Genomic DNA, 22975 nt, shown 5'->3' on the forward strand with positions numbered 1-22975 from the left:
CTGGAAAAAAAAAAAAGATTTTTGTACTCTCGCAGGTGTTTTCAGCTGATTTTAATTGCAACTATTTGCCTTTTTTTAAAAAAAGCATCTAGCTTTACGAAAAACTGTCTAGAACACAGAGTACAAGAAAAAAACACTGTATTATCTACTGTTATTTATTAGAGTTAGATACAGACAAAAAAAAAGCATTGCAAACAATTTAATTTTTACAATACATTTAATCTACAACATGGTCATATTTACATTTAATTTTAAAAGGAAACAGATATTGTTTTTTTATTCCTGAGTTTCTCAGCACCGTCTGAATTGGTAAATAAAAGGAATGGCATGCTATTTTTTCCAAGTCAATAGTCATATCTTATGAAGTCTTATTTTCACCAGAGAGATGGATTATTTCAGCAATTATTACATTTTTCGTTAACCATTTTTCATACTTTTTTTTTAAAAAAAGAAGCATATTCAGAATTACAGAAGGTCAAGTTTTGGATTCTAGATTTTTTTCACTGAAAGAGCCCCGTGTAGAAAAACAAATATGCAAAAAGAGCAGGGAATTTAGATAAAATTCAGCACACAGGCATGACAGGAAACAAGGAGATTGTGTATTTTGCGTGTAAAAAGTCCCTGTTTTAATTACTGGCAGTTTTATTAGATTTCAGGCAACACAGCTAGGAAGTATTACTAGGTTAGGCCCTTGGATTACCATTGCCAGTGACAACAGGAAGTACTGAACTAGAGAGTGTGACTCAATCGAAGTGTCATCTCCTCTGATTTTCAGTGTTTATGTATGGTTATAAACACACCAACACCCCCCTCTACACTCTCATTTCAACGTAAGAATGCTAAAGGAAACATTTTTATGCCTTTTGTCACTTGTCATATACTTCTCTTTAGAACTGATTAAATAAAACTGACCACCATGTTTTTCACTGAAATTAAGTATGTAAAGTCCTATTGTGGAAAAATAAAAATCTCTAGAATAAGATGTTCAATAGTTGTCTGGCAAATAGATTATAATGCTTCAGATCACCTCTGTACAAAGAGCTGGTTGAGGAACTTTGGTCCATCTCATACACAGGAACTCTTGACCATAAAGTTCCCACGTTCATAGGATCTACATTCTAAGCTGTGACTCTAAGAAACTGATGCTCCGTATGTGCATTATGAGTATTTTCTGATTTCGCATGAGCACACAACACAGAAGATTGGTGTCTTTTTTGAATGGAAATTAAAAAAAACAACACAGTACCAGAAATTATGAACACATAGGAAACCTATAAACTACAGGAAATCTTGTGCATCTGGAAGAAGAGAAGGGACTGCAGAATTGTTCCCAGAGATGGTCATGGGGCAGAATGAAATAGCCACACAGTCATACAATCTCATTTATAAAGGCACTAGCTTCCAAGCAAATATTCAAAATACAAGTAACAGTGGTTCTCAACCAGTGTGCATGGACTCAGTGTATGTTAACTAATTGAAACATACCATGAAAAATATCACAATAGAATGCCAGTAAACATATGAATATCCTTCTTTGGGAAAAAGAATGTTTTGTTTCTATTCTAATGAGACTCAGGTTCCTTCACAGAGGGACTGCTGCAATTTATGATATAAAAGGTTGAGCTCAACAGCCTCAAAATTCGTATTAAAACAGATCACATCTAGTTTATTTATAAAAGATTTGTACAATTATATACATATACATATATACACACATACATAAATAAAACACTGGCACTCTCTTTTCTTCACTCAGTTTTTAAGCAAACATACAATTGGAGTTATACTACCGTTTCTTTTGACTCAGGCAATTGCAGAGGCTTAAAGTTTAGAACTTCTTTATATGTGATACCTGGAAAAGTTAAAAAGACACAAAAAGAAAAAATCAGCAGCCTTAATGAGCCTGAGTGTCTGATTAAAACCTGTTGGGACAGGGGAAAAACCCCAAACCAAATAATTCCTGTAATGCAAAATTTTCAAAATACTGTCAGCAAAGAATTTTTTTTCCCTTCACAATAAGAACTTTTAAAATAATTACGATTACATTTATTCCATGCCATTTCTGCTTATAGAAGCATTCACAGCAGTTTACATTTCTCTTTGCTGTTCATTCCTTTCTTGCCTACTTATATACACTCAAGATTATTGTCGGACCCAGCCTAGGAAAGACTTCCAAGACCTCGGGAAGTCAACTGGAAGAGAAGGAATAAAATAGGTCAAAGAGAGAGAATGGAATAGCAAGGAGAAAGAAACATTTCTACATGTCTAGTTTAATGCACCAGATTCCTAGGTTCTCCTAAATTATATTTTAATTAAAATGTATAAACATCTATTTTCAGAATGTAGACAAGGTTTCCTACACCAATCTAGCCTTTGTATGAAGATTGCCTTTCAGAACAATCATACCAAACATACATTTCCATTGATCCAGGGGCAGATCCATGTTGTCAAAAGTGTCGTCATATTTCTCTGCTTCGTTTTCCTCTTCAGGATCATGAATGGTTTCAAAATAAGGGTGTGCCAAAGCTTCACTTGCTGCTATTCTCTTCTCTGGATCTAACACCAGCATCTTTTCCAAAAGGTTTACAGCTGAATCAACAAGAGAAAGATGTTTAAGGACAAACACTCTGGAAACAGATCAAGCATGTGCTTAAATATTTTGTTGAAGTTCATTTAGATTCTGCATCTCCTAGTGATCATGTAGTTGTTCAGAGAACAGAAGCTCAAAGGATTACAATTTATAATAAAGTATATCTAGCAGGAAAAGCTTACCTTTACTAGCCAGGTAATCTGACCATTATGATGAAGAAATTATTGAGAAAATAATTCCACAATGAAATCTTCAGATGGCACAAAATATCTTGAAAGTTTTTTTTACGTAAGAGGATAGAAGAGATCTCAACCTGTTTACTATCCTAATATTATATAATTTCCTAATATATTACATCCCTCTATATTTAACTTACCTAAAGGATTTGCATTTTTCAAAATGGCAGCAAAATCTTTTTTCTGTACTTGTGGAAGGCTTTTGATATAATTTTTTGCCTTAAAATAGACAGACACAGAGATTACTGGATATGAATACGTTATTAATTCAGGAAATGAAACAGAGAAATAAATTAGATGCCATCAAACTAGTTCAACTCCTGGTGAATATATGGCAAAATGCACATGTGGGATATATTGACAAATTGCATATGACTTCATTTTGGATCTGAAGGCCCTAAATTAATTCATATGCAATTTGTATACTTTCTATAGTTTAAGATAATTTGATTTTGTTTTCTCAGAGCAAATAAGGAAGCAACTCTCACAAATGTGTAATAAAAACTATCTTGGAAATGTATATATGTAGAAACCCAATGTGTTATGCATGACTTCCACATAAAGTAATGCCATTTAAATTGCAATCAGCTCCTCTGCTATGTTCTGAGCTGGCTATAATAAATGGGTTAAAATTGGGCAGAAATGGTTGAACTTTAACCCCCACTGTCAAGCTTCTCTTGGCAAACAGGACTGGAAACAGATAAACTGCCTTTCAAGGATGTAAGAGTTTCTGATGTGACTTACTGCAGAAAAGCTAATAAGACCACTAAGGAAGGGCTGTGTATAGAATGCAAGTCCAATTCATAGTGAAATCAAGATTTACATTCTTGTCTCTTACTCCTGCCTGCGTGATGTCAGAGGCCTCTCTCTATTGGACAGGATAAACAGTTTCCGCCTATCTGTTTCTTTGATTTCAGGTCATTTTCTTGCAATCATGTGACAACTTGTTCTCACACCAAGCATACCTAACATGGAAAGCTGTCGTTCAACAGCATCTGAAGGATAAAAGGATCCTAATATCTGGTTTAAAGTTTTAAACAGGAATTGCTTGAATTATTTCTTTTTGAAAATTAGGACCACGCAAAATTTCATATCATGTATAGCTTTTAAGATAGCAATCTGCTTCTATTAATGGGATATTGATGACCGTGAGCATTTCAGTGTATCAAAAAAACCCAACTGAAAAGGTTTCTAATAGTTTCTAGCCAGATTTCCTTGGTTTGCTGCTTTCTATGCTGGGTTAAAAAAAATCTCAAAATTGAACTAGTACATGTAAGGAAAGTAGCACAGAACCACATAGTATTTCTGAACCTGCTCTTATAAATTAGGCAAAAGCACAACTTACATCTTGGCTTTGTAGTTTCTGAACAAAATCCTGAGTTGGTGTGCCTGTAACTTTCATAATTTCTGTGAGCTGGTCCAGATCTGAATGTCAAAGTCAGGAATCAAATCTTCAGTCAGCATGTCATTAAAATATGATACAATTGATCTGATTTTCTTACTGTTGAAATCAAAGCATATAACACACATAGTTCATATATTTTTTCACAACTACTGGCAGTTGGCTAGGAATTAATAACTAAAAGGATACTTCTACAAATATTCATTGATGGGTCATCTTCATTTTTGTTTTCTACCACACTTTTAGTCATCTCATTGAGTGTTTTCAGAGTAACAATTTGTACAAGCTTTCATACCTATATTAAAACTTCAGATTTTTTTCTTAAGCTAGCTTCAATGACCTCATCTTCCAAATTTCTGAGGATAGAAAGCTGTGCTCGTTTTTAAACATTACTGATTTTTCATAACACTTCTTGAGTCTCTAAAAAGGCCCACAACAGTGAAAAAAAGAAATAAAGAAACTCAAAAGCTTAGCTGCATCAACGCATATAAAATAAACTAAAATGCAGTCCTATATGCCAAAAGTAGGAGCCAAAAATGTGACTGTTTGCACTTAATTATGAGAAGCAGCTGTGACAAACCATTAATTTTGCAATTTTCTGGCAAAGCTACAGACTTCCAAAGCTGGCTTGATGTTTCTAAGTAAATAGCTCAACTGATCATTTTTCACTTGAAGTGATTATGAACTGACTTACTTTGATACCTGAATTCTGGCATATTTCTCCAACTTAATGCGAGGCATTTCATCAAGAAAGGATACGATCATTGCCCTTGAAAAGGGGCCTTCCTGTTACCATTTCAGCCATTATACACCCCACTGACCAAATGTCCACTGAAATACAGAAACACGCCCATTAAATTGCTTGTGCAAAATATCTAAATTCAGCTCATCAATCGACAACAAAGTCTTTAAAAAGAAAGCCACAACACAAAAGTCAATGTTTTGTGTTTTGTAACTGAAAACGTGTGTTCTATTTCTGCAATTTCAATAGCTCAATGAATGCTTTTTATAACACTGATGGTCTGGGCTACAGGAATCTTCTTTCCTTCCAACTCTTTGCAGATTTTGTTCAAACCTCTGCAATTTTGTTCAATGTCTCTGCAACAAGCACAACAGAGACTTTTTCAGTTGGTCTACCAAGAGATCACAGGGTGGTTTTTGTAAAGATGTCACTCTTTTGCAACTGAAGTGATGAAATTATATAATCAGTGGTTACAAAAACCTCAGTGTGGAAAACTAGTTTTCTAGTAAACAAAAAAAATTACCTGTTTGTGTATAATGCATCCAATTAAGTATAACTTCTGGGGCTCGATACCACCTAGTAACCACATAGCCTGTCATCTCACTATCTGTGTGTCTTGCCAGCCCAAAATCTAGAATCTGTTTTAGAGGAACAGAATACAATCAGCTTACATTTCTGGAATTGTCATAAACACTTTGAATTGGAATGAGATTTATTCATAGTTAGAAAAGTTCTATTAATATCTGCATGATTCTTAAATCCCATTAATTTAATGCCCTGTTCCCAAAAATGTAAACCTCAATCTATTCCCTTGAAAATAAAGTTAAAGGAGATGGCTAACAGGCTATATTACATTTCTGTCATCACTGCTAAAATATTTTTATTTCTGTATCCACATATTTTCTCATTACCTCCATCCAACTTGCAACATTACCCAAATAACTGCTTGCAATGAAATGATACCCTTATTTTAGAGAAATGCAAATGGCTATTTGGATTTTGTAGCCTTGTGTATACTAAATAGCATTTTTGCAAATAAAAGACAAGAATCTCAAACACCTATTCATTACATGCTATTTATTCAAACATTACAAACATGAGCTCTATATATTACATTTTTTCCTGACAGTAGTAAGTGGAAATCCCAGTTCACAGGAATTATTTTTTTACATTATATAATCATACAGGTAGCAAACTGAAACCACATGAATTTGGCTTATTATTCATATATTCACAGCTACTGAGAAAGCTTTGAACTCACTTTAGGCCATGGCAATGCAGCTGGCAGAAATAGATTTTATTCCCCCATTATCAGCCTCTCCAAAATGCAACGCAAAGGTTCAGAGACCCTTGCCCTCAGGTGTTACGCAGGGTTCAGGGCTATTATCCCCAAAGGTGATGGAAATAGTATTTGAAAATCAATCTCACTGCTCATAATTGCACATTCCAAAATGTGGATCCAACTCAATGCAATTTTTTAAATTAAACTTTTATGATTTCAAAAATGAAGAAAAATGAAATAAAGCGCTTAATTGCTTTCTTCTATTAATGTTGCAGTTTAACTGCTGGCAGGTAAGAAACTCTCTGTGCTTTCAGGGGATTTTGCTACAGCATTTCCATGAAAATATTTTATATCTAACCCTCTCTTTCCTTCCTCTTTTTCTGTTGGAATATTTCTAAAAATAGTGTGGCTGTTTAAGCACAGACATCATGCTCTAACAAAAACTTAGGCAATTTATGTTGAGTTAATGTGCTGTCCTAGGGAATAATGCTTGTTGGAAAGACTGTCTGTTTTGCTATGAGTTTGCACAAGTCCTGAACTCAATAACCAGCTATGGTCGTAACATGCACCCAAACTGAAGGTCACACCAAACTGCTTGTAGCTTCAGCCAATCTATACTAACAATATTAACTCAAAACTAATTTAATTGCTGAGGCTGTTTACATGAACTCCATCAATGGAATCTTTATTAAGGGTGCTCAAGTTTCTAAACTAAAGCCTTACTAAGTGAAAAGCCCTAGATCGTCTACTCAGGATTTTATTCCTGCTACCCTAATCCAGGAGTGCATGCTATGTCTACAGCTTGTATCTTATTTTACACAGCTTAATGCAAATACTTTTTGCAAAAGACAAGAATTTGGTTCTGCTTTCTTCTTACAAGCAATGGGATGAAATCCAATAATTATGTATGAAAACAGTCAAGCTTAAGCTTCTGTAACATGCTAGCAACTTAATCTATAAGCAATCATCCCTACATATTTGCAATGTTGCAGAGTGTACCCTTAGCCAGGAAATCTGGAGTTATTCCAGGCATGCAGACATTAACATTCTATTATTTCACACAATAGTGCTACAGACTGCAACCTGTTCTCATTTTTAAATGCTTTTCATTTGTTCTCTTTGTACTTCCAAATTCCCCAACATTTACTTCTGAAAATTCCCACAAAGTTCCATACAGTGTTTGTTTGTTTGTTTGAAATACTGTATGTGAAAAGGCAACTACAGTATTCATTTTCTTACCTTCAACTCACAGTCTTCATTGACTGCTAGGTTTCCAGGTTTTAAATCCTATGAAGATGTTTAAAACAAGAAATCTGAAACTAAATTCATCTATAACTGGAAGTGTTTCTTTCAATGGCAGGCAATTTTTTGGTTGTTCAGAACAGGTCCAAACAATGGCCCAGAATGCAAATGGACTGGCCTGTTGCCAAATATGAATGCAGAGACTGACGCTTGGGGGATCAGAAACTTCCCTGGTAGCGACTGAACAATTACAGAAGCCGAGGTAGCAAGCAACTGCATTAAAAAAAATTCCAAAGCCAAACATCTGTGTGCATGTATATCAGTACATTATAACATTTCCACTGAGCAAACTGAAAATATCACACGCATGCAAACATCCTGATCTCTTTTTAATCAATTACAAAAGAAGACTCTGCTATTCACAGCATTCATACTGAATTGGCAATAGCTATTGTAATAATTCCTGAAGGATACAGTTTAATTTGCATTTAAGCTGTGACATTGCAAACAGTACATCAAAGAACCCAAGGAATAATTTATCAAGTGTTCGTTAAAATAAGCAAAGACTTTTTCAAAGATGCCTTCTGAGTATCAATAATTGAATCTGGGCAATAAAAGAGTTATCTTTCGTTCTATATTTCAGTATAAAAATTCTGAGTATATATTTCTGTGCAGAAATCAACTGACCATTAGGGAGCTTTGTAGCCATGGATATGTGTTTGAAGTGAATCTCTCCTCTGGTTAGCTTCCATAAGAAGAATACCTAAAGCTATTCAAACAAAAAAGTCTGACGTGTTTTACTTACCCTATGAATTATGCCAGATGAATGGATGTACTGTGGAAAGAAACAAAAATACTTTACCCATTTGCTATCGAAACATTCTTTTTGTTCCAAAGGTTTGCAAGGCAATGGCAAAAATAATCCACAGCGAATCACTATGGTGCAAATACTCATCCCATCCTGATCTGACTTTCTTTTTAGTTTTAAAAAAGGCATTCTGCTAAGCAAAACACCAGGTTGTAGCTTTGCCTAGTATTTATAGGTATGCCTCTGGGCCCCACAAAAGCTCTGTAGTTCTTAGGAATCAAAATGCTGGGTATCTTCAATGCTATGCTTTGCAAGTTTGTCCAACTGTTAACAGATAAAGGTAATCTGGGGCAGTAATGAGCATCTTGCAGGATTAGAGAGTGTGACACAGAACAGCTCATCATAAATGCCTTCTCATAAATGGCTACTTTGTGACCTGGATGCCCCCACTATAACATCCCTTAGATTTCACATAGAGCAGCCATTTTGCCAGAGTGTCCACCAGAAGCTTTCAAAATTAAAATTTGTCTTTCAACTCAAAAAGACCCCTACCTCCTCTACTCTGGACAAGACAGCTGCGTTTTATGGAAATTACAATCCAACCGACCTAGAAGCTGATCTTAGTTTAAGTTGTCAGAAACCAGAAATCTAGACGGAGAAACATAAGTAAGTCACCTTTCCACAGTAGAATGGAAAACTCAGAAGTCTTCTATCAAACCAGACACTGCTAACTGTAAGAGCTGCTGCATTATCTCTTTGTTACAGACCAAGACTTCACTTTATCTACACATATAGGAAACCACAGTCTTACAAACTATAGCTCAAAGACCAATTGTTTGTCCTTCTTCCCTGAAAGCACTAAACATCCAGATAAAATGAATCTGCAAAACAGAGCTGGGATGGCTCTTTTCTGCACCATCGCTCTTCTTGGATTCTATTTCTGTCCTTGTTTTATTTCAACACATGATATGGAGTTACCATCACTGTGGCAGAACATTCAGCCAGTTTAATCTTAGCCTTTCACTTCTTTCTACTACAGTACTTAGGGAGAAAGAAGAAACATCTGAAACTTTAGCATGGGCACTTACGTTTGCACAACATATCCACAGTATATTTTGTGTAGGAGAAATGAATTACTAGTCCTAGAGTAGGAAAGGATTGTCATGGAAATATTCTTAGATAAGCAAAGCTTTCTAACAAGCTAACAACAAACAGGGAAAAACAAAGATTCCTGCTGGTGATTCTGTGATGTAGTATCAATGTGATGGGCTAGGACTGGAAGGCACAGGTTCAAGTCCCACCCTCAATCATGAAAGCTCACAGGGTAATCTGGGGTCAGTCACTGTCTTGCAGTTCAACGTATCTCACAGGGTGGTTGTTGTAGGAGGAGGAATGCTCTGTATCCACATCCTCAAACTTGTAGAAGAAAGGCAGATCAATCAAATAAATACACAGAACCATTCTTAATCCCAATGACTATACTGCAATATCACACATTGTCCCATTTCTTTTCTTTTTCGGAAAGATAGAGCTTTCATTTCTTGTTAATAGGCAATTTAAACAAACATGAAAGACAGCCAGTTGTTGTTTCCCAGCAAACACCAGGTACAATATTTCTGCCTTTCCAGTTCTCCCTGCATGTGGCTCAGATTGCACGTTGCAACGGAGATGGCTTTCTGGCTTAAAGGACCAGAGCACTACATGAGATCGGAGGTAATCAAGGGCCACTGTTGCCAGGACAGGAAGTTTTCCTTGTTTGGTTAAATTCAGCAGTGCCAAGAGCTAAACCTGACTGCAAGATAAATTAACTTCCTTCCTTCCTCCCTCCCTCCCTCCCCCCCCCCAAGGTTTCCAGGGAATCAGAGAGTTGCACTCTCTGGCACTGCAAAGGGAGGAATATGAAATGTGAAGGGCTGAAATGTTATATTATTTAATAGTGACATTTGGCATCCATATTCAAATCCTATTTCTGCACATGTATGCCCTTTGTCTTCCTTTTTCCAAACTATTATGTATAAGGAAGCTCTGCTCATCTAGGGAAGGATGCAATTGTTAGAGAAAAGTTCTGGATTTTAGCTAATAAATTAAAATCAACAGTGATTTTATTTGATTCCTTTTGAGGAGTATACGGTTACATGGCAGCAAGAGCAAAGAGCAAATCTTCTTAGAAAGACCTTGTCTCTTTTGCTATAAAGTCAAAACTTGATAAGAATATGCTTTTATGAGATAGACAGACAGACAGATTTTATAGTCTGGTCTGGTTCCAGTTGAGTGGAAAGAAGAAAAGGACTAAAGCAAATCCTGTGTTCTTTCTCCCAAAAGGCTGACTGGTGCAAACAGAAATTATTTGGGAATGCGTCTGCAGAGTCCTGGGTACCACCAGATCAGGGTGGAGAATCCATATTCCTGCTTTACCTGCTACTGCCTTACCACAAAAGTCTGCATTCTTATGTATGCACTCCTTAACTGGGCTGGAATAACTATAAGATTTTAAAAGGTTTTTAAAAAATTTTTTTTTCAATGTTTCAATTAAAAGCTGGCACAAAGATGTTCATATTCACACTTCTCAAAAGTCACACAGAGAGTTGATGTGCCTGAATACAAATAAGGGCAGATTTAACTCAATGGCTGTTGGGTTGGATTGTTAAACTTTGATAACACAGGCAGTGAGACTAGACACAAAGAGGTAAACAGGCAAGGAAATCACAGTCCAGAGTGAAAGGAGGGATAATTTACCATTAGGCCCAAACCTAGAAGAGTAACTGATTGCTCCCAAATAATCCAGGATCTTCAAAACAATTTTACAACATGGTTTAAAGGTGGCTTGCCGATCTTGGATTTTTGAGGACCAATCAATTGTAACTCCAGCTTCAGACAAGTCAGAAAGCAGTTTATTTTTATTTATTTCTTTGCCAGGATTCCTCACTTTCTGCACAATAGGAATAAGGCTCATAAATAAATGGACTAAACTGAATCTTCACACTTATCTTCAAATTAATTAAACTTAGTATTGAGAAAGGAACTAGAAGGGCTTTGTGCAAATAATCAAAATTTATAAACCTAATAGGATTTAAAATCCAAATCCTAATGAGGAGGAGAAAGGTTCACCAATGAAGATGTAGCATGAGGCCATCAAAATTCCCTCACAGTCAGGATTTGCAAAACCAGATCCTGATTTCAAATTCTGTATGTCAATGAAGATGTAATTTTACATCATACTGAAGCACATCATGATCAGAAACCTGCATAAGCAGGTTCCATATCATAGGAATGTCTATATTGGGTCTCAGGAAAATGATGACAAAAAACCAACAAAAACAATGAAAACAGAGAGATCTAACCTTTAGGCCCTTTAACATCTGATAGACCAGGAACTGGATCCTATCTTCAGTTAGTTTCTCATGCTTCATTATTTTACTCAAGTCTGTTCCCATAAATGGCATAACAAGGTAGCTAAAATGAAAAGGCAAACATGAACAAAACTAAATTACAAAGTCTAATCATAATATTGTAGCAAATTATAATGTAGAGTCATTCCAGATTATGAAGATTTCTACTGGAAAATATGAGGGCAGTGTAGAAAAACTAAAGAATAAATCTAAATATTAACACTAAAATGGAATATAAGTGATGAAAAGGTCAATGTAAAAAGATGTGCCTTGATGCCTTTCCTAAAAATCTAGAGAATTGGTGGCAAAACATCTTTCTAAAAGAAGTGTATTACACAGGTTGAGAACAAGACAGAATTTATTCTGGATTATAAAATAACCATGTAAAATAAATGCGTCCTATTTTCCACCAAATGCACTATTCTGCAAGCCATTATGTTATATAAAGGCTTCCTGTTCTTTTCTTTTCTTACTGAACACCACAAACCATTTATGCTTTAGAATAAGAAATGTCAATTGATAATAACACTATCTACAGTAAGCACAGTTTTATATTAGGTAATAAGTAAAAACTGGGCCAAGCTAGAGGAGACAGGATGCAGAACCACTCCTTTGATCCCTCCATCATCTAGCTGCTTCAGCTGACATCCATTTATCAAGAAGGCACACTGGATCAAGATCAAGATGAGTGGAAGCTGGGGATGACTGAGCATCTCATACACATATACAGATAAATCAATCCTTTAAACCCACATTTCCAACATAAAATTATTACTAAAAAGGCAGACATGCTGGTGATGAATGCATACTACGTAAGAAGGAACAGAGAATCTAGCAATACAGTCTACAAATTCATTATGTGCAAAAAGGTAATTGTTTGACCCACATAACACAGAGGCCTGATTCATGCATGTGCTATCCCACAGTTTCTTATATAAACCACAATGCCTGGGATCATACAACATACAAACCAAAATGGAAGAAACTACATTATGATTTATTATAATGTATGAACCTCGTCTATGTCAGGATTTTGTTTTAACAACCCTTTATGGAACAAGCCAGACAAGCTGAACAGCAAATTAATCAAGGCCTGGTTTGTTTTCCTCCATTTCTTCAAACAATATATAGATTAGGGGGAGAATATCAAGACAAATCAGGAATAAACTATGATTTGTGGTTCAACCTTTTCAATATCAATAATTAAAACCAACCAGGCTTCATAAACCAACCACCATGGTTTCTTTCCTGTGGTGGGTTGCAGAGTATAATAAACTCCAAAACAAACAGACCACGTTATGATTTAATGTTTTCTATATACAAGGCCAATATCTGTATAAACCAGGGAGAGATTCCCGATCATGAGTGCCTGATTATGTGCCATCAACACCTTAAAGCAGGGCTAGTTCTTGGACTGGAGATCCACAGGACCCACAGGCAACACTAAACACTTCCTAGAGGAAGGCAATGTAAGCCGCTTCCATACTGCTACCAAGAAAGTCAATGGGAGGCCATCTTGATTCAAAGGCTTGCCACCTGCCTGTCAATATCAGAGGAGAGGCACATGTCCAGCCCAATGCTGATAAAAAGATCAAGATTGCTCCACTTGCTTTTATGAAGACTGCAATGGAAGTGACTTTGAGATTTCAAGACTTGGGGGCCTTGGAACAGGAGAGATAATGTGAGAAGTTCTGGCAGACGGAGGAGTATTATCCTGCTTGGCAGAAGTGACAAAATATCATTAATGCTTAAGTTGAAGTAAGTCCTACTAAATTAAATGGGAGGTACTTAACATTTTAAACGTGTCTAAGATCATCTTAGGCTGTTACAAAAATTCCAATCTGCACCCTATCAATTATTCTAAATTCAAAGGGGAACAGTGAAATTTACAGAAAACTGACCAAACACATAAAAAGGGGGTAGAAAAAGCAGATAATTTTCAGCTTCCAAGGGCTATATTTAGTGCAAAGGAAAGAGCAGAGATTTCTGATAAAAAACCAGGATAAGCAAGGAACCAGGCCTGGAGTGCTAGCAAATGTTGAATAATGAAAACATTGATGTGTGCTTTCCTCCATGATTTTATTATGGCTAATGTGCCACAGTTTATGAATATTGCAAAGCTGACTGAACAGCTCACAAGCTATTGCAATAATATATAAGTAGTTAATGATTAAAAACAGTTGAAGCAACATCGTTACTGCAGCCTGTTTATATGAATACATTTATGGTAGATTATGGTAGATATTACTGTATACACATGTAATAAGAAAATGCAGAACAGGTTTAAAAGCTGACAAATCCATGCAAAATTCAATACTAATTTAAAGCAGAGGAAAAAAAATAAACTGTATTTATGGAAACAATTAATTGTACAAACCCAAATAACTAATAAAAGTTTCACCGAATTCCCCAGCTACATGGGGAGGGAAAAATAGCAAATTTCTATTTTTTAGAGGTAGCTTAAACTTTCCCAGTGTTGCACACTACAGCATCTATCACCCTCAGCCATTTGATATGTTGATTGAGTATGGCAGAAACTATGGATCAACACCTCATTTTGACAACTAGGAAAAAGCTGCTTTACATTTAAGGTGGTTAATCCAATCCACTTTTTAATAAGCAACCAGATCTCCCAATACCTAATCATTATAAATACCAATTCTTTTTTTTCAAGCGTTTGAATCAAATGTTTAAATAGTCTAATAATAAAACAAAAAGTGGGGCATAAACCTAACAAATGAATAAATGAATTACCTTTAAAATAAGACATATGTTATTTTAAACAATTGTATCAGCAATATTATCAGCATTGGAAAACAAAATGAGCATCAATGTGCAAGTTTACATTTTATTTGGTAGATATATGGTCTAAAAGTCCTCAAGTTATATTTGGTAAAACCTTAACCATTAAAAGAAGTAAAACCTTTCAGGAGTTTAATTTTCCACTTAATGCTGTAAAGAGGTAACATCTGTTTCTAAGATCATAGGGTGCATGTCATAGTTGGTTGGGATGTCAATTTTATTCTATATATAGGTGTGTGATTCTTCCAGCATAATGACAAGGCTCACCAACATATATATTAATGCATCCTAATAAAAAGAACCAGATTCCAAACTGTTCCAGTTAACTCCAGAGCAAGCTTAACCAAGAAGGAACAATAATTCCATCAATATAAATACTGAAGCAATTGAGATCAGCATCTATTTTAGTGCAAATCATAACATGCAATCCAAAATTTTCCACAAAATTATGCACTCACAAGTCATTAAATTTATCCAGTGAAGGATCTGGTGTGAAGACATCTAGAAGCCCAATTACCTACAGAAGAAGGGGAAACACAAATAAGAAAATAATAATAATAATACTGTCATTGCAATTATTCACATGTGAAATGTTAATTAGTGACTTCAGGACTTGTTTTGCTATAGAGGAATGGTGTTACCATTAGTATGGTATATATTGCATGTATCTCATGTGTATCGTTGAATCTGAGCAACTGAGAGCAAAATGCAGAACTGAGGTTTCCCATCTCTACCTCTGCAGCACCCCCAAAACCTCTCCCAAGGTTACAAAAGCTCCACATGAAGAAGAATGTCAATGGAGATGATGTTTCTTTCTGCGTAGCTTTGTGGGAATGTCCCCTTAGATCAGGAAAGAAAACCATTGACCTGCAACTCCACTTCTGCATCTTCAGAGATTCCTCTACAGTAATTGTACCTGCTGCAAAGTGACAGCAGGGCCTCCTGCCATTTTGAGGTAGGCAACAGAAGAAAAGAATCCTAAAGTAGATTTATCACAATTAAAAAATAAGGACCCGCACTATATTGCCCCTTGCTAACTCTTGTCTGCTTGGAAGATGTAAAGCTCTTTGCAGACTTCATTCCTCCAGAATTATTAAGTATGGTCCTTGGCCACTAAAGGTTTGTACCCGTTTTTGATTTGGTTTACCAACAGAGCATACATGGATACCCCTTCCCCAAATATTTAACAAATGGATAAAATATTGCAAGCCTGCAAAATCTTACACATTCTCATGAAAATTCATGATCCCACAAGAGTTCATGTGAGACATGACAAAGGCAGGAGCCAAAAAAAGGTTGCTGACCTTGATTTAGTACATCCCATCAAGAACACCATGGCCAAGTTAACTTGCAGGAAAATACAAAACCTGCCTGATTCTTACCTGCTAATTTACTTGCTTGGCAGACAATAGTTAGAAGAAGAGTAATGATGAAAAAGAGTAGCTAATGGATTCAAAATATATTCTATTTGCTCCTTACTAAAATGCAATGCTAAATCAAAAACTCTGGAGTAGAAACTGTAACAAAACAATTGAATATTATAAATATTCAGTTCCACTCAAGTTATGGCTTGAGTGAAACTGAATATTTATAACTAGCAAAAAGACAGTATTATTTTCCTCAGCCCCTGATTCACAACCCCATACAATACTGATAATAACTAGACAAAACAGATGTTTAATTGGACAGAAGCTTAACAGTCCTGTCAAAAACACAGAAGAATCAATGTGTATAACAAAAACCTTTGGTCTCTATAGCCTAAAAAAATCTGACAAGGAGAACAGGCATTCTGCATGATATACTCCTGAACGCTAGCCTAGCTGTGTTCAGACATGATGGCAGACTATCTATTTATTTATTGTCTGAACACAGCTAGGCTAGTGTTCAGGAGTATATCATGCAGAATGCAGAAGGTTTTTGTTATACACGTTGATTCTTCTGTGTTTTTGACAGGACTGTTACGTTTCTGTCCAATTAAACATCTGTTATTCTAATTTCTATTGTTTCTTAATGCTGTAATTGCAAATCACAAAAATAATTCAATTAAGTCTTTACCGATATATTCAAAATCAGTTAGAATTAAAAAGAAAAATGTCAACAAAATTTCTAAAAATGTGTTTAAAGCCACAGGCCCTATAGAATTCCAGGCATTTAGAACAGCAATACCACAGAAACAGAAATACACAGCAATACCATTCAGCCAAAGGCCTCGGTGAACAGCAGATCAAACTGACACCAGTTGTTCATTAGACTTCACAACGCTTCTAAGTTAACTATGAAGGATTTTTTTTTCATTTGGCATTGTGTAATATTAAGCTATATATTAAACTATGGTTAGCATTTTCACCTATCTGCTCCCCTCCTTTTTTATCAGAGCTATGGGATTAGTTAAAACTGGAATTGAAAAAAGATATTAAACAGACTTTGAAGACTGGATCTTAAACTGTTACTCGTTTAACCAATTCAGACTGGCTTATTTCAGTAAATAATGTTCAATAAACTTTTGTGGATTGAGTAGTCCCTTTATGAGTGTGTCTTAAGGCTGAAGGAGGTTAAGGCTAGAGGAACAGCTTTTGGAAGACAGGAAACACAAAAAATTGTGTTAGCCTAAATAGGTGATTTTGCTGATGACTTTTAGCACATGATTTGAGGTTGTTCTGGTTAAGCTTAGATTATCCCAGGTTTGGGCCCAGAGTTAATGGCAAACTGCAGGTGAATGAAAATGGAGGTGGATGCTTCCAATCTCATGGCCACGCTGGGACAAAAGGAAGCTTGTTTGTTTTATGAGGTGCTAAGCTAAAGTTGTCAAACAAGGTTGTCCATACCAGGTTTCATACCATACCAGGTTTCTCATGATCTGTAACTAATATAGCTGATAAGGCAGTGGAGGAATGAAAAGAGTTGTTCAAAACTTACTCATTTAGGAGGCATAGTAAAAAAAAAAAAAATGCAGTTATTTAGAACATCTAGATAAAAGTTAGCCTCTATGAAATAGCTCCTATTAGAGTCAGGATACTAGTTAGAGCAAGCAAGGGCTATCTTAACTGTGGAATGAAAGGTTGGCTAGAGTAGATACTCACATTTTCATGCTTCATGTGGTTCAGAAGCCGCAGTTCCCGATAGGCTCGTTTGGCAAAAAGTTCTGATTGAAATGGGCGGTACAACTTCTTGATGGCCACTTTGCTTTCACTTTTCTGGTCAATGGCTGAACTTAATGAAGAAGGAACAGAGCTGAATTAGACGTAGACAGAGAAGGCACATGGACCTGTTAAGTCCAAATGTCTACAGCAGTGATTCTCAACCTTTTTGAAGCTGCTGCCCCCCTAAGGAGCGGAAAATTTTTCAACACCACCCTTTGGGGAGGGGGGGGGAGTTACTGAATTATAAAAGGCAAAAATTTTAAGTAATTTTTTTCAGTAGACTTACACACCAAATCTGTTCGATTTAATGCAATACTTTTGCCCTGGAAGGTAATTGCATTTATTAAAATTAAAATGACTAATGCAAAAAAAATGAAGCGAACAAAAAGCAACTCAAGAAACACGGGTCAAATCAAACATTCATATTGAAAGGAAGCTCAACGCATGCACTGCGATTAATCATGCGGAAGACAGCTGATGCACGCGCTGCGATTAATTGCGTGGGAAAACAGCTGACGCATGCGCTGTGCTGGTTGGGATCGGAGAAGAATCGTAGTGTCGAGTTCTTCAAGGTCATCCTACCTAGAATACAAATTCGTCTCACCATTCTTAGAAGTGCGTGAGGGCAGCCGTCGCGTAAGTTCATTTTATCGCTGGTACAAATGGTGTAAACCGGATAATCGATTTAATAAATTTTTTAGGGAGTTTTAAAATTAAATTCGAATGCCAAAACATGCTCATCGCCCCTCTACCGCCCAAAACATGCCCACCGCCCCCCTACTGCCCAAAACAAGTTCACCGCCCCTCAGCATCCTCCCACCACCCCCCGGGGGGCGGTACTGCCCTCGTTGAGAACCAATGGTCTATAGTATCAACTTAGTAAGGTGGAAAGATTCAGCTCCTATTGTGCTACAAAGGTGTCTATGAATTAATGAGGATGGCTTCACTTATGAAGCTGCTTCTGACCTGCTCTAACTATTGCTGTGGCAAGAGGTTTGCTTATTTATAAGTTTGTCAGTTATAGAGTCATATTGTAACAAGAAATGTAAGAAACTGCTCAAGCTGTATCATTTCTCTAACTGGCACTGACACATCTTTTCCATCACCTTCCATCAAATCTTTTTAAGTGGAGCCAGAGAACTTCTGCATGAGAAACAGACACTTTTATCAAAGAATTAGGATCCTTCAGCAGGGGGTAACTATTTAAGATCATGTTTTGCGTGGGAGAGAGACACAACACACCCTGCCTTGATGGTTCACACATGGCTTTGCTTGAGCCAGTGGCCCTTTCTGTACATGCATCGTGCATATGCCACTTTCTGTAGCTAAGTAGAACAGCGCAGGGGCCTCATTGCTAAGAAAAAACAAGTACAAACCCTGACTTGAAGGCTTCTCCTAAGAAAAGCATCTTTTGAAACTTAGTGTACCACAGTAACTGCCCCCAAACTAATATCTGGACTTAATTCAACCAAACTTTTAACATGGTTAGAAATGGGAGGTAAGACACGCTCAACCACAAAATTTATTATTTATTGGTGGCCATATGCCACTCCAACCCAAAAGGATTCTGAGTGACTTACATTCTCCTCTACAATAACCCCAGCACCTGAGGAACAGCCAAACAACACACACAACCCATAACAAGAGGGCTTACCACTCCCTCCCACTTCCAAGGCCATATACTGATATGTTCCAAAAAGCCAACAGAATTCAAGGCAGTCTAAACTTGAAGGGGAACGCTGTTTCAAAACAGGGCAACTGAGAACACTAGTCCCTGGGGATGACATTCCTGAGGAGGATGGAGATATTCTTTTAGGTCTTATTGGACAGGTAGAAGCCACTGGGAGAAGATCCTGTAGACACCCAGGCCCTAAGCTGTGTAGGGCTTTAAAGGTGACAACCAGCACCTTGACTTGCACTCACAAGGAAACTGATAAGCAGTAGTTCTCAAAAGAGGTGTTACATGAGGGACCCTAGGTGTTCTCATGACTACTCAAGCTGCTACGTTCTGGACCAGCTGAAGCTGCCAGGTGGTTTCAAGGACCATCCCACAGAAAGCATATTGCAATAATCCAAACAGGTGTGAGGAAAGCATGAGTGACTGTAAGAAAAGATTGTAGCTGATGCACCAGGTGCAACCGTGCAGAGATCCACCCAGCCACAACTGCCACCTGTTCTTCAAGCAGTTTGAAATCATTTTCAGAAGGGTAAGATTCTTCGTAGCTTATAGAGCTTGGATATATGGAAGATTATAGGTCAGAGGTAGGCAACCTTTCTGAAGCTGCAGGCTGCTACTTCAATTGCACTTATTTAGACTCACCTGAGTGGATGGGCCTAAATTTCTTGTCCTTTGTAGGGTTGGGGCTGGAGGAGTTAAGGGATGCAATGACTCCCTTTTAGACAGTAAAATGCACAAGTGATGCCAACCTAGGAAGCCTTTCCAATCTTTGTATCCCTTTGAACTCTTCAATCATTTTACATCTGTTAGGGCTCTATTATTATTTTGCTTAAATTCAAGGAGTAACACAGTATAAACAAAAAGAATCACACCTTTGATTGGTATTCTTTAGAAATTCAAGTTCTAGCCAGAACTAGGAATTAGCCAAGTGTATCCAAGAATGTGTGTGTGTGTGTACACACACACATATACATACATACATACATAGTAGATCCAAGTATATTTATATCCTAAGATAGAACATGTGCCCAGCAATGTGGAGCATTTGGTAAATCCAGTTGATATAGTTGAAATATTTAGTGCTTGTAAACATTTATTAAATCTGTTTGGTATTCTGCCTAATGCATCAATAACTACAGAAATGACTTCACAAAAAAATTTAAATTATTTTTATTTACTGTTTAAACTCAGTATTTTGTAATTTTTCCCATTTTTCATATCTGCTGTTCCTGGGTATTGTCACAGCTACAAAAATTACTCTTTTCAATTGTTATTATTCAGTAACACTGCTTCACACATTGCTCAGTTCAGCTTCTTTCGATTTAGAATGCATGGCTTCAAACTGGAAAATTTAAAGGGGCCCAACATTATTTATTTTTCTAGTTAATCCCATTCAGACCACTTGAAGCTTTTTCTCCACCTAAATTCACTTCCATTTAGTTCACTCAATGAACAAACTACACCAAAATGAGCCAGAGAGGTATCCACCTGGCCAGGTCATAAGGCTACCCTGAACAGAAAAAGCAGAATAGGCTCCAAAACAATTGAAGATTAAAATCAAGACTCTAGTATTTTATGTTCCAAAATCTCTGTCAGAAATATAACTGGTCCCAGAAGTACAGCTTTGTCACACATTCAAATTGCTGATTACATCAACCATCATGCCACCTGCCAGAGGAAGTAAAACATCCATTTTTCCTATTCCCATTTCAGAATCAGCAGAAGAGAGAAAGCCAGTAATTGCTTATGGAAATGACAGAACAAAGCATTAAAAGGGACAGGGAAGAAGAAAGAAAGGAGAGGAAGTAATGGGATTTCATGGACACATCCATATAGCATTTTGGCAGTAATACAGAAGCAATTTGCCACTGCATTTCTCTGAAAGGCTTTTTCAACTTCCCAGTCTAGCCTATAGCTATAGTATCTCCTTGTGGTCTCCCATCCATATAACCAGATCAAGCTTGTTTAATTTTTATCAGATCAGTCTAGGTTGTTGCCTATAAGTTACTTGGAACTGGGTCTCCAGCAGAAAATTTGACTTTTTTCTTTTTTCTTTTTTTACCAGCAGCAAAGAAGTCAAAAGACTGAGTCACTTCCAGTTAGTCAAAATGGCATGTGTTGCAAAAACATTTCTGGGAAAAAAAAGTTAAACATTGCATACAAAAGCAGCCACATTTTTGCAAAATTGTTGTTTGCTGCCCAAGGCTGTTTCGGATTTCCCCATCTCCCAAAGATGTTATGTCTAATGTTTGCAACTGACCACCCTCCCCGACCAAAATTACGCAGTGACTTTTCTCTCTCCCCTCCCCATTATTTCTATACTGTATAACATAGTAAAAGAGGACAAGTTAAAAGATTCCGTCTTTCAAGCCATCCGAGGTCTTGCCAACATCACTCACTGATTCTGGGTTCAATTTCAACGCACGGGGGAGCGTGTTTCAACTGGGGCGGGGCGGAGAAGGAAAAGAAATGCTGTATTCACACGACACGCTAATAAAATAAAAAAAAACAATCTGCACAGCATCCTAACTTGATTAATGTTGCTGTTAATTTTGATTACTGGCGTCAAGACACCCCGGTTGATGCAAAGTAGTGAGCGAACCCAGAAAGCGGATCCCCTCAGTACCCAGGTCGAGCGTATCGTGTGAATAGGGTACAGCAGGTCCAATCGCAGGACTGGGGAAGGAAACGCGCTAGGGTTGGCATTCCTCCGGGATCCGCTGCCGCGGAACAGGCCAGGGGGAGAAGAAGCGCTGCGAAGTGGCCATTGTTCCCTTCCTCGACGGGGCCAGACTCCACGCTCCAGCAGCGCAGCGCCGCCCTCAGGGCTCTTTCCTCCGCCCGCAACTAGGGGCGCCTGGCGTGAGCCTCGGCGACCCACTTACCAGACCGCGCCGTAGGCTCCGGAGCCCACCGCCTGCAGCTCCCGGTAGCGCTCCCTCACTTCCCAGACGGTCTTGGTGACCTCCTGGCGGTAGAAGCCATTCCTGGGAGCGGACATCGCAGGCTCCCCCTCCCCCCCCGGACTGCCACAAAGAGGAAAGCCGCGAGGAACGAGAGCCGGGAAAAGGGCGGCGGGGCTTCGACCCGCTCCTAATCCCCGGCGCGCGCAGGGCCTTTTGTGCGGCAGCGCGGGGGCGTGCGCCGCTTCTCTTGCGGGGTCTCGGGAGCTGGGTCCCAGCGCCCCCCTTGCCTTCTCCTATTCGCTTTCCCCGGGAGGAGGAGACCCGCGCGGCAGTCACTGGCTCGGCAAACAGGCCACGTGCGCGCGCTCTCCGCCCTTCCTTCCGCGCTCTTTGGGGACCCTGCGGGATGGACGGGACCGGCTCCCTCCCTAGCTCCTGGATGGCTGCTCTTGCCTCCCCGTTGTTCGAAAAGGCCGGGCTGGGTTGCCACGTTTCAGCGAGGGGGGCGATGCTGGAAAGCAGCTTCCTGGAGGAATGGAACAAACATAAGTTTTTTAATATGGGGCGGGGCAGCTTTGGGCCCTCAGATTCTCCCTCTCTAACTGCTGAAAACGGAAGACATTGTTTCCTCCTAGTTAACTGCGCTGTAAGTCCTAAGGTAGGCGTGTCCCGATTAAAAACTCAGAAAACCCCAAACTGCCTCCCAAACCCAGCCTGACCCACAGATATGGTGGCCCCAGCGCTTTAGTTGCTCTCAG

At 38.0% G+C, this 22975-nt stretch overlaps 1 protein-coding gene across 1 annotated transcript; it reads right to left on the reverse strand.

Annotated features, from left to right (window-relative positions):
- Window positions 1-150: 150 nt before the first annotated feature.
- Window positions 151-22669, reverse strand: MAPK12 (mitogen-activated protein kinase 12). The gene is made up of 12 exons (XM_007431124.4): window positions 22197-22669; window positions 17574-17703; window positions 14952-15010; window positions 11644-11755; window positions 8300-8329; window positions 7492-7539; window positions 5494-5608; window positions 4988-5059; window positions 4172-4251; window positions 2967-3045; window positions 2416-2589; window positions 151-1852 (listed from the first exon to the last, which is right to left on the reverse strand). The coding sequence occupies exons 1-12, from the start codon at window positions 22310-22312 to the stop codon at window positions 1782-1784; spliced, it is 1086 nt and encodes a 361-aa protein (XP_007431186.1). The 5' UTR covers window positions 22313-22669; the 3' UTR covers window positions 151-1781.
- Window positions 22670-22975: the final 306 nt, after the last annotated feature.

Source organism: Python bivittatus, unplaced genomic scaffold (assembly GCF_059951505.1).
Source record: "Python bivittatus isolate LINGU-HERP-01145 unplaced genomic scaffold, Pbiv_v1 ctg000330_np1212, whole genome shotgun sequence".
Taxonomy (NCBI): Eukaryota; Metazoa; Chordata; class Lepidosauria; order Squamata; family Pythonidae; genus Python; species Python bivittatus.